At 35.6% G+C, this 13,310-nt stretch overlaps 1 protein-coding gene across 1 annotated transcript; it reads right to left on the reverse strand.

The window, feature by feature from the left end:
* Positions 1 to 2,473: 2,473 nt before the first annotated feature.
* On the reverse strand, positions 2,474 to 11,459 carry LOC104799829 (pre-mRNA-processing protein 40A). The gene is given in 30 exon segments (XM_010522490.1): positions 2,474 to 2,777; positions 2,853 to 2,983; positions 3,069 to 3,255; positions 3,257 to 3,345; positions 3,561 to 3,663; positions 3,757 to 3,821; positions 3,900 to 4,007; positions 4,385 to 4,477; positions 5,235 to 5,282; positions 5,396 to 5,494; positions 5,583 to 5,699; positions 5,784 to 5,837; positions 5,901 to 5,993; positions 6,077 to 6,157; positions 6,520 to 6,625; positions 6,724 to 6,758; positions 6,861 to 6,947; positions 7,099 to 7,176; positions 7,295 to 7,363; positions 7,453 to 7,551; positions 7,789 to 7,858; positions 7,942 to 8,207; positions 8,288 to 8,345; positions 8,442 to 8,494; positions 9,052 to 9,121; positions 9,400 to 9,461; positions 9,931 to 10,116; positions 10,208 to 10,531; positions 11,019 to 11,090; positions 11,284 to 11,459. Coding segments are annotated over 29 exon segments (2,871 nt in total). The 5' UTR covers positions 11,055 to 11,090; positions 11,284 to 11,459; the 3' UTR covers positions 2,474 to 2,773.
* Positions 11,460 to 13,310: the final 1,851 nt, after the last annotated feature.

Raw genomic sequence — 13,310 nt, forward strand, 5'->3', positions numbered from 1 at the left:
CTCTAATAAATACCTATAGATATCCGAATATGCTCGTGTATGTGTACAAATATCAAATATTGATATCGGAATCTTTTGGATACGAATTGGAATATCCTAAATATTCTATTTCTACCCGTGTCGCCCTATTAAAAATTACTAGAAAAAAATCTGATACTGCCGAATCGTTATTAGGAGCCAGAGTTTTTCTTCCCATCCTATAATTCTACCACCCACACTTGGATTTGTTTTCTGAGTTGCCTGATTATAGATTATAATTGTGTCTTTTACATCCAGATTTTACCCTTAAATTGATAAAATGATTTGATTTCTTATTCGTACCCTAAAGATAATATATTCGAGTCACTTTTTTTTTTAGAAAATTCATATACTAATGAAAACTATTTAGCAAAATAAATAAAAATATTTAAAATTAAAAAGTGTACGCGGATATTTCGATTAAGAAGTTTAAATATCGAATTGAGATAGAGCACAGTACTAATATTCAAATTAAAAATGATTACATGTGTTTAAAAAAAATCACTTTAAAATATAAACGTAAAACATATCAAATAACTATTTTTAGAGAACTTGAAAAAAAGAAAAACAAATTAAAAACGAATCCAAACAAAGCACCGTAAATGGTAAGTGATAAATGTTAAACCCTAAATACAATACAATAATAGTAGGCAAAGTACTCAACACATTAGGGTTCGCATCATGCATTGTATTTATATATCCATCTCTCAGTTTCTTTATTATTATTTTTTATTTTATCATATATATGAGATTTGACTTTTATGTGTTTATTAGTAATAGTATGTTTAATCTTTTCATTTTGGTTTTTGTATCACTGCAGGTTCTACATATCCCTCATTTTCCGTACATAAGAACCATGGCATATCGATATATTTCCCTAATAGTCCAAAGTCCAGCCTTTGTTTCCGGGGCTTGTAAAATAATATCCTATTGAGAATTTAGAATGCTTCTTCTTCACATTCTCTCTCTCTCTCTCTCTCTCTCTCTCTATATATATATATATTTCTCTCTCTCTCTACAAAGACTCACCAACTCGATATATATATATACATATATATATATATATATATATATATATATCTGTACAAAGACTCACCAACTCGACCAAAGGCTGAAGAGAGCAAGATCGAGATAGAGATTAAAGAAGATACACTTCACTTGGGTTCCATGTCGGCATCATCAAGCTGTTCGAGCTTCTTCGGCCGGACGGAGCGCCAGAGCCAGAGAGTAGAAGGCGGCGTGGGAAAGTGGGTGGTGAAAGGTTGTGCGGCGGCGTTCTTCGCGTCGTTGGAGAGGCTCTCTTGCATTAGGATGGCCACCCACGGGGATGAAGACGATGACCATGCAGACGACGTCGTCCCGTTGATGACGAGCAAAGGTGCGTAAGGATTCGGGTCTGACTAATTCAAGTTCGATCAGAATTTTGCTAATAAACTCCTATGTTTACGAGATTGTCTGTTATCAGCACTCTTATCATGTAAGGCTATAAAAGCTCGAGTTTGTTTTCCAATAAACTGTAGCCCAGAAAATTATGCATTTTTTCATATGATATGGACTACGAGTTTGGTGGGGAAGGAGAATGCATTCGTAAGTGTATGTATGTATATCTATTGAGAATTATAAAGAGTTTACATTTGTTTTTTACGTAATTCATGATACATACATAAACATATGATCGTTTGTTTTGGACCCTTTTTGCTTTTAGATCTCATATGACAATTGTTTATATTGTATTCGAGATCTCAGCCTATATATATACTTCTAAGCCTAAGATGATAATTTTACCGCATTAATGATGATTTTTAGTAGGGTGTCAAGTCCGGCACAACCCAGCCCAAAAAATAGCGGATTTCAAACCTAAATATCTCAGCCCAAAAATTTTTGAGTTTTCGAGTCGGGTTCAAATCGGACTTCAGAACGGTTCGAAAGCCCAATTTTTTTTTCAAAAATAAATCTTAAAAGACAAATTTAGCGGGTGAATCTAACTCAACCCGACCTGAACCCAAACCCGAAATCTATAGAATCGAGATTCTGACTTGGTTATTTAGACCCAAAAAAAATATAACTGGCCCAAACCCCAGTCCTAAACCCTTGAGCCAAGTGCAGATTTGGACCGGATCGGTCTAATTAACACCCTAATTTTTAGTGTGGAGAACAGACAGAGAAGATTATTAACATCATTAAAAGCAAAAGAGGAGTGGGTGTGGAGATGGGGAAAAAAAGTTCTTCGAAAAAGTTACAAGTCGCGATTAGCATTTGATCATAACATTCAACTACTTCAAAACTCGTTCGTTTAGGAATAGCAAAACGCATGATTAGCTTCCATATTATTATGTCACGAAAAATAAGTTTAAAATATCATTTTTAGAGACAAAGGTACGTAAACATTGACCAAAAACTTGTTCCTAAGACTAACATGAACAAAAGATATATGGGAAAAAAAAAGGCAGATAAGTAATGCATTAACATACATATATAAGAACCTAGCAAAATCAAGTCTAAAAAAGAAAGAAAAAACATTGGCATTCCAAGACTCTCAACAGGCATTTCTCAATTCAGTAGCATGAGAGCTCAAAGAATCTATCTAACAACACTTTTTGTCAGAAGATCTCCAAGAAGGAAGAATCTCAACACAACACACGCTGTCTCTCTTCCGACAAGACATGAAACATATTATCTATAGCAGTTGTAAGAGAAAAGAGATCATCATATGGTCATGAGGAAACACTGGAAAGCCTTTGTATAAGACATTGGCTTACCTAAAAAAAACACTATTAGTCACCGGTAAGGGTTTCGGGGTTTTAAGACGGGACGTGCCAGAGAGTTTAGTTTACCTGATTTCCCCATCCTCGCCAACCTCTCCATCTTCTAGCTCCTCGTTACCGCTTCTACGGGAACTATCTCGATGGTCCCTCTTGTGTCTTTTATGCCGACTTTCACCATCTGATTCGGGTGAACGAGCATGCTGACAAATACACATACCGAGAAAATTTAATTCCAACGGGATTTGAAAGCTTAGTAGGTTCGCGAAAAAGAAGTACGGTGGATACCTGTCTTGATTTTCTGCGGTCACTGCCATGTTTTCGAACTTTCTTGGGTTCTTCTCGGTCATCCCTCTCAGAACTTGCATCATCATCGGAATTATGGTGCCGTCTCCGATGTTTTCTGCTTCTATCTTTTCCCTTTCTTTTGTCCTCTTTGTGGCTTTCTGTCATAATATCTGCATTCTCGCTATCCGTCTTTCCCTCTGTCTTTTTCGCGTTCCCTCTCCTTTTCTCTTCTCTCCTTCCGCTTCTCTTTCTCTTCCCTCTCTTTGTCTTTCCTCATCTGCAAATTTCCAAAACTAAGTCAATTTTCAAGACAAGAAGACGAAGCATGGCATGACAGGATTAAGCTGCACATCATGAAACCTTTGCGAATACTTTCTGTGCACAAATAAATGCCACGTTCTGGTTTAGGTTGGATTAAATCTTAAGTCTACTGGTAGCATTGAACAGGAAACCACAACAAAAGTACGGGACACATCTACAATGATATTGTACCTTTTCCTCCTCACGCTTTCGCTCCTTTTCTTTAGCCTCTTCCTGTAAGGCCGCTATGTATTCCTCAAAAATCCCTTTGCAAGTATTTTCATCTCCAATCGATCTGATGCAAGCCCAGAAGGGAGGAGCAATGAATAAATGAACAAGGATTATCCAGTAAGAACAATGAAACATGCCTGCTTAAAGAAGTGTTTACATGTACTCTTGGCTCTCTTCAAATAGAGATATGCTATCTTCCCAATTTGAAGTTGCACTTATTTCCTGAAAGAACGAGCAAGCATGATTAGTGATCTACAGAACCTAGTCGTATAAATGTAATGGGCACAGCTAAGGTTATACCTTAATAGTATGCAACAGTTTGGTGAAATCTTCAGACAAACGCTGACGCTTTCTAGCCTCTTTTTCTTCTTTTTCCTTTGCTCTCTCAAACAAATCATCGTATACAAGCTGATAACAAGGTAAATCCAAAGAGTTAAAGATCAAAGTGATAAGGTAAACAAGAAATTATCTCCAGCCCTCTCTCTATATTCTTGTTCCAAGTATTGTTTATATAATAATTTGACATTTTTGTTAAAGTGTACTTATATTAAGAATCCTCTTAATAAAAACTTTTAGAAATTGATTCAAAAACCCCTTCAACAGGTCGATCGGTAGTAGCTCTGCCAGTTAAAAAAAATGTTTGAATTCACTCAATATAATTAAAAGAGAAGTTTGAACCAGTAGCTTGCGTGATTGCAGCCAATGTACCCACGAATCAAATAACCGCTTTAATTAATCCATCTATCTTCTAACACTTAACGTGCAATCTGACTAGCATTACATACCTTTAGGTTAATGTCTGATACCGGTTGAGAACCGAGATCCTCTGAAAGAGCAGATTTGAAGTCTTCAAACGTCCATGAGCAGCCTATGGAAATCTAGTAGATAAAAGGGTTAGAGGTAGGGGTGGGCGTTTCAACCCGTAACCCGGGGGTTTGGGGGTACCGGCTTAACAAGTACCCGGAGAAAGGGTATCCGGATATTAACGATGATGAGACCGGGTTTAACGAGGCCGAGTTTTTGACCCCCGGATCCGGGTTTGGGTTTCGATTAACTCATAACGGGTACCTCCGGGGGTATCCGGATATTAACGATGATGAGACCGGGTTTAACGAGGCCGAGTTTTTGACCCCCGGATCCGGGTTTGGGTTTCGATTAACTCATAACGGGTACCTCCGGGTACCCGATATATTAATTAAAAATTAAAATATCTTTATATTTATAACATTTATATAAGGTATTTTATTATTTATTAAAATATTTTTATTTTATTTAATTATTTTCTATATTCTCAATCTTTCTAATTTATGAAATCGAATTTATAATTTATAAAATCGAGTTTTGAATGTTGTTTAAGTTATTTTTATTGAATTTTATAAATTATAGAATATTTGAATTATTTATTTATGAAATCCGGATACTGTGAGTACGAGACTGAGAATCTCATTGAACCCGGGTTAGGGGTACCCGGATCTCATGAAGTCAAGAATGAGATAATTTTTTCGTAAAACCCGTGATGATGAGACCGAGATCGGGTTTCCTAAAAAATGGGGGTACCCGACCCGTGCCCACCCCTAGTTAGAGGAGGATTTGATGAAAGTATCACAAAATGCAAGACAATGCCTTAAGACTTACCTTCCTTGACTTCATAGCATCCTTTATACAGCTTTTATCGTCATGATACTGCAATTTGTAAATTAAGAGTTTAGTTTTGACATCTTTTGAGTTCAAGATAACCTAGAATAATTAAACCCCAGAAACAGGTATACGATATACTCTGCTCTTCTCCAAATTACCTGTTTCTCTAACTCTTCTATCACATCTTCAAACAAGTCCTTTGGAGTGGAACCAGAGGTATTAGATGCAACAGCTTGGTATTGAGGCAAATCTTTAACCTGCAAACAAATAAAAAAGCCATTGAGAAAAAGAATCCTACCCCGATTAGAAAAAGTGCCCAACAAAGATAAATATAAAGTCAAGCACCTTCATGCAATAATCCCGCCAGTAAGTCTTAGCTGTAAGAATTCCAGCTGCAACATGGTCTTGCATTAGTGTACGAAATGCATCGCGGTTTTTTCTCTCAGCTCGCCTTATTTGTTCCTAATTGCAGACGGCAATAACAATGTGAACACAGAGATAATAAGAAAAAATTTCATGTGCTCACAACCATGATAGTGATCTTACTTTCTCTACCCTCTTGTGCTCCTCTTCTTCCTTCTCCAAGTCAAAAACGTATTCCTGCAATAACCAACATTAGAATATGATTCAATTACGAAAACACTTAAAGATGAAGTTGCTTACTTCATAACCAATCAGTCGATCTATTTTTTCAAGACGTAAGCATCTTTCATCATCCTCCAGTAGTTCTTCAACTTTCCGCCATTGTGAAGTAACCTTCAAACAGGTATGGTAAAAACATTATATTAAATCTGACTCAAAATGGTTTGTATACAATTGCTACTCAAACAGTGAAGTACCTTGATAAAGTCACAGGTTTCAAGAAACTTCCGGTATTCAGCCATGTTCTGTCGATGTTCCTCCACAGCTTTTTCTCTTTCCTGCAGATTTATTTTACGAATTATGAAACTAATAAAAAATCATAAAGCTGCTTTTATATAGTAAGAATAGATCCCATTCTCTATGGCAGAGATCCAAAAGCCATCCAACTGGTGCTCCATCTTTTTTACCTACCCAAAAGGTGGACAATCTGCCATTACTTGCCATAACAAAGACATATACTCCCATGATCACATTCACAGCATGCTATAAAAGCACCATCCGGACAAAGGTATTAAGCAACAGAAAAAATCATTTGTCCTGAATTATCAATTCTCAAGCATCCCTTGTTTTTGGTGAGCGGTAGTATTCTATCTCACAAAAACATAATTTCCAACAGTTATCTAGAATGCCAAACAGTTACCTTCTTCTCAAGATCCAACATGTAGTTCTCAAAAAGAGCTTCACGATCCCTTGTGCGTTCAACAGCTTTAAAGCGCTCATCATTTTCAAACAAACTTACAGCTTTGCTGATGAAGAAAAAATCCCAGTTAGAGTATATTCTTATGCATAAAACAAAAAGATGAACACAAAATCCAAACTTCCTAGAGCAAACCGAAAGTCAAACCTCCACTTCATGCTCGATGAAAGTTCTTCACATTCCTGAGGACAAGAATCACAACAAATAAGCGAGGAATAAGCACCATAATGAACAAACCAAATAAATAACACCAGAAAATGAAATTTAACTCAGACAACTCATACTTCTAGCATCTTGACAAAATCTTCCCGAGCTTTCTTCTGTCTCATCCGCCTTTCCTCAGCTTCCACTTTTTTTCGCTGGCCCAGATACTAGAATGCGGTTCAAAAAACATGTGTAAGCATAAAGCTTCTAAAACATAAATTGTCAGGTAGAAGAAAGCAACAGCAAGAACCAAGTGAATGCAACTTGTGTATAGATTTATTTACCTGCCACATGCCACAAAACTAATAAACTACATACCTCGTTAAAAGCCTGTTTCCGCTCACCAAGTGTCCTCAAAGCACTGTATCTTCTATCATTGACAATCTCTTTCATCGCCTGACACAATATAATAAGATGAACAATGAAGCTAGAAGGTAGTCGAGGAGAGAATTCAGCACATGTATGTAGGCTGTACACAAACAAACATGTTATAAACAATGTGAATTCAGGTTACCTGTTCCCAAGTCCAGTCAGACTGAACATTTACAGATTCCAAAAGATGCTTGAAAGCAGCCTTGGCCTCCTAAAAAAGATAAACCAAGGGTAGGACAAGAGAAAGATGACAACCCACTATAGAATTCTCGGAGGAAGAAAAAAGGGACAGAAAACTACCTGCTTAGTAGCATACATCAAGGGTTCATCCCCATTTACTTTGTCTCCAGTAGGTGGGAAACTGGTTTTTCCATTCACTGCAATCCCCTTGTTCTCTACCTGCCAAAATACTAGAAAGAATAAGACAAATAACCAAAGGAATCGCATTCTAGAAATGATATTCATGATTTCGATACCATTTGATCATCACAACCACCCTACATATTGAGTGACCAGTGTTTGCCAGACAAAAATCAGAAAATTAATATTGACCTCACTTATATGAAGTCCAAACAGAAAGCAAGGAAGAGGATAACTAGGCGAGAAAAGAGAAGGAAATTTAGACAAAAGCCATGCCTCGATGTTGTGTGCTGGAACTCCACCATTAGGACCAGTAGCACCCTGATACGATAAATTATCTGCTTTCCTGGTAAAGAGTGCACACCAGCTAAATTTGGAAACCTTCTAAGCACATTATAATCCATAAACTATCCAAAAGCAAAAACATACATTGACGTAGCCCCAGCATTGCTAGTTGCAGCAGATGTTGGAGTAACGGGGACCACAGAAGGAGGGTGACTGACAATTACGGCAGTTGAAGTTGGAACCGGACAAGAAGACTGTGCAGGTAATGTCACAGAAGTGGTGGGAACAACAGAAGTGACAGTAGTGATAACTGCCAGATCTGTTGAAGACACAGCTTGAGACTCGGAAATAGTTCCAGCTTCTGACTGGGATCCCTGTGCAACAGCTCGTTGGGCCTGTTCACGAGCTAACTGCATAATTTAATTAGGCAAATTAAAAACAGGCTTACCCAGAGAGGACAGGTGAAGAAGAGTGTGATGAAGTCACAAACCTTCAGTTCTTCAGGAATAGTCCACTTAGATTCCTTTGTATCCTTGTTATAATAATACCTAGAAGGCAATGTAATGTTAAGACAAAAAAAAATTGAACACAATAATAGAAGGTCATGCATAAAGAATGCCTGCTGAAAAAAAAAAGATACATACTTTCTTCCTTCAGGTGTTGTGAATTCCTTCCATACAGTGGATGCATCAGCTCTCTGTTAGTAAAAAGGGATTGTTAACCGTATAGAAACTAAAGAGAACTGTGAATAACCATGATAAATAGTATTATCATTGCTACGCAGGATCTGATGAAAGAAAACATGCATATTGACAATGAAAGCATGTTTGAACAATAGCATATTCCTTCTCCACACATCGAAAGAAAAATGAGACGCAGAAACATGGCTTACACTCACAACAATCCGATAAGTCATTACCAAAAGAAAGCATCCCCTAGGACCCTACAATATATACTAGGCAGAAAGTAACGGAAAAGTATTGTTCGTTTTGATAAATTCAAAGCCGCCTTCAGATGAGCACATAGCAGTTGTTAAATATCCCCAGACTTGCCATGGCTTCTACAAACTAGTCGAAAAAGAATATGCATATGAAGGAGAATGCAAATGAAACAAATATGTTCATGCGCATCATGCAACATGTTTTCACAACAGTAATATATAACATCAAAGGGAACAAAAGCATAAGAAGTATGCCTAAAAAATCAAGCAGGACAAAACTTATCCTGGAAGACTTGTTACATTTGAACTCTCACCTCGAGTGGTGTCATCAATTCATGAGGTTTCTCCCAACTGGATTGTTTAGTCCGTTTATTGTAATAATACCTAGAAAGACAAACATTTCTCAGGGAGGATCAGACAATTAATTAGATCTGAAAGATCCAAACCATGAAATGCATGGCATGGCCACATGAAATATAAATAAGCACATGAAGGATCTATCAAAGTCTTCAAAAAAGGACTTAACTATGAACCATGCGCGGTTAACTGATGATCAATTCCTAATGAAAAATGTACATCTACAAACTTAGACTTTTAAAACAAAAGACTGAAACTTAGGAACAAAATCAACCTAAATCTAGAACAAAAGTGCAAGAATATACTTTCTCCCATCAGCTGATGTATGCTCCTGCCACTCAGATGCAGTCTGTGGAGTCAGGCTTGCCTAATATTGAAAACCGGAAAAAGAAAAGGAAGAAATAAAGCGGTAGAGTTAGGTAGTTAGAGATAATAAATAAAAAGAACGATAGTGCTCAAATAGGATCCAGCAAGTATCAGAACCACGAAAAATTATGCTTAATTATTTGGAGCTACATTCTGAATTTAACACTCAAATAAGTTGAGAGACTTCATTGTGCAAAGTAAAATTACAAGTGGTAAACACCATAAATAACAAAATGCAAATTGGTAAGTTAAGTTGTTCTCGAATCACAGGTATAGGAAAGCTGTCAACTTCACAATATCTACGATCCATGCAGCTATATATGATACCAAGACTGTAATGTAACATAAATTCTCAGTTGACTAAAACAATGACTTTACACTAGATAGCAGAGATGGAAATGTATACGAGTGAGGAAACACATGTTTCTCATGGGCATTGGGCACAGTTAAAATTTAAAAATAACACTTACTGGATCTGTAGAAGCAATAATAACTGGTGTTTGTTGACCAGTCGTCTGTGAAGGGAGCACAGGTGCTGTACTTTGATTTCCGGACACCGCCCAAGACGGTGCAGCTGGGGGGACACCACCTGGTGCCTGAGAAGTTGGTTGGACCTGGGGTGGTGCTTGATGCTGACCATAAGATGATGGTACAAACTATGAGAACAAAAACCCAGGAAAAACAATGAAGCAAAACAGATTGGACGTCCAAAACAGAATTAAGAAGGAAAAAAAACAGAAATCTCACCGTATATGAAGAGGAATATGGTTGTCCAGGAGCACCATAGTTTCCCATTGTAGGAGCGTTTGGCTGTGGTTGAGTAGATCCAGATGTAAGAGCCCTGTTTGTTTGAATATTTGGCACAGATACAGCCTGTGATGAGGATGTAATATGGCCTGGCTGACCTGGTCTCACTGTAAAGAGCTGCTGCATCGGCTGAGAAAACTGTGGAGGCTGACTCTGAACACCCGGCATCCCGACGTTAGGAGGTACATGTCCAAAGGGGTGAAAAGGCTGCGAAGCCATGGGAACAAAGGGCTGACCCTGTTGTCCGGGAACCATTGGTCGGAACTACAACAGAAAAGAATTCACAATGAAATACAATTAGTCAGAGAGTATGGGAATTCACAAGAAGAAGACCCTTTACAAACAAGGACTAGCTCAAACGTTTTCACATAAAAGATGAACAAGGAAAAAGGGTAACGTAACCTAGACCCATATAAAAAGCAAACCATTTTTGTAAGAGAACAACACTCTAGAGATCTCACCAAAAGAATATTCCAGTTACCAACTGGAAAGCCAAACCTTAGAAGTTTTGGGTGACAAGTATCCCTAACAGAACCTCTCTTCTATAGCTTTCAGACAGCTAGACAAAAACATTAAGCTCAAAACTTCACTAAAAGAATGGGAATGCATAAAAATCCTCGAATTCAACAACTATGGCATATCATGATTCTAAAACAAAGCCACAAAGCAGAGTATTACAATCGAGCCCATTCAAGTTCACTTTCTAAGATGAAAAAGGATTAAGGAGGAAGCAACTTTTGCAGTTCCCAACCTGGGCACCAGAAGATGGCGGAGGATTATTCGCCATTGCTACAAATAAAGGTTCCTCCTCAAACTGCTTAATCTGAAAAAAGAAAAGCAATTACGAAAAGTAAACAGGTTTTAGCTTTTCAGTCGAAATCGTCAAATTCCATGAACACGGCGTTAGCTTCAAGCATGAGCAACTACGCATGTGGCGAAATAGGATAACAATAAAACAAAGAAACGCAAAACCCTAATCAGCACTACAAAAAAAATGCAAAAAAAAAACCACGTACCAGGAAGATCTAGAGATTCCTCTAATTCCAAATTCGCAGAGGAACACCTCCGATGATCGAAGGTGACAATAATTCAAACCCTAGTTTAAGAGAAGCCTCGGTACTAGACGAGAGCAACAATCGAGCAAAACTATGCGAATTGCGAAGAACCCAGCAAACGGCAGAAGTCAGCCAAACAAGAGACGCACAAAACATCAAGGTGTTTCCAACTCAGAGACAGAAACGGCATGTATGCGGGAGCTTCTACTAGTATTGATTTTTTTCTCTTACATATCCCTGTAGTTTGGTTGTTTTTACAAATTTTCCACGATGTTCCTAAAACATTCGTCTTCAAATCCGAATCAAACTCAAATAAAAAAGAAAATCACTTAAATTCAATATAAATCGATTATATATAATTTTTAAAAATAAGAAATTTGAATATAAAAAAAAAAAACCGAACCAATCCCCAACTATCTATAAAAACTCTTTAATTTAGCAATTTTAATTCAACAAATCAGATGGCTTTCAATGAAATACCTTCGTATTTGTATAAAGATAAAATATTATCGAATTATATTCGTATAGCTTCTGAAATGGAAAGATAGGATACTATTAAAATAATTTTAACTGAATTTATCAATTAATTGAAATTTATAAACATAATTTTTTATTTTATCATTTATATGTATTTATTGAAATAATATTAATTGAATTTAATAAATGTAAATAAAAATTTGTTTGAATTAAAATCAAACTCTTTAGAATTTTTAAAAAGTAACACCTATATATTTATATGTTTATATTATTTTAGAAAAGAATTCTATCATATACATATATACATATATATATATATATATATAATCAAAGAAATAAATAAATTTTTAATTTGACACGTAAATCACATAATTCGTCAGAATTTTTAAAAAATTGTTCACTGCATCCGATTTTTTACATTGCCACGATATATGAATTCACATGAATAAAAATTTTAAAAAGTGTAACATAATCGAACATATGCGTATACATATATATATTGATGTATATACACATATATACGTATATACATACAGATACATTTATATATTTATATACACACACACAGAAACATTTATACACATATATATAAACTGTTGAACGTACAAGTACAATATCAAATAATACATAATTGTTCTTTTTATTATCGTCAACAATAACATACTTTTAATCCCAAATTTATTTAGAATAGTACGCATACGCATTAATTTTAAAACTTTAAATAGATGATATAGTATAGTTTAATAATTCTATATACTTAACCTCATATACCACTCTCACTCTCACTGATATATATATATATATATATATAATCAAAGAAATAAATAAATTTTTAATTTGACACGTAAATCACATAATTCGTCAGAATTTTTAAAAAATTGTTCACTGCATCCGATTTTTTACATTGCCACGATATATGAATTCACATGAATAAAAATTTTAAAAAGTGTAACATAATCGAACATATGCGTATACATATATATATTGATGTATATACACATATATACGTATATACATACAGATACATTTATATATTTATATACATACACCATAGAAACATTTATACACATATATATACACTGTTCAACGTATAAGTACAATATCAAATAATACATAATTGTTCTTTTTATTATCGTCAACAATTACATACTTTTAATCCCAAATTTATTTAGAATAGTACGCATACGCATTAATTTTAAAATTTTAAATAGATGATATAGTATAGTTTAATAATTCTATAAAAAAAAAAGTATAATTTCTTAAACAGCCAAATAAAGAACATGATTCTACAAAGAACCCATGACAAATAGATAAGAATGTAGGATAAGGGATTGCAGTTTTTGGCATTTCCCCTTTCGTAACCTTCCCATAATTCCCAATTTACTCAGACAAAAACAAAAATCAAGTAGGGTTCCACAAAATGGGTCAATACAGTACAACATTTTCCGAATTACACAACCCAACTGTCCCGGTTTCCTTAAAAAAAAAAAAAAAAAAAAAAAAAACATAAA

This window comes from Tarenaya hassleriana, unplaced genomic scaffold, assembly GCF_000463585.1.
Source record: "Tarenaya hassleriana unplaced genomic scaffold, ASM46358v1 Cleome61, whole genome shotgun sequence".
Taxonomy (NCBI): Eukaryota; Viridiplantae; Streptophyta; class Magnoliopsida; order Brassicales; family Cleomaceae; genus Tarenaya; species Tarenaya hassleriana.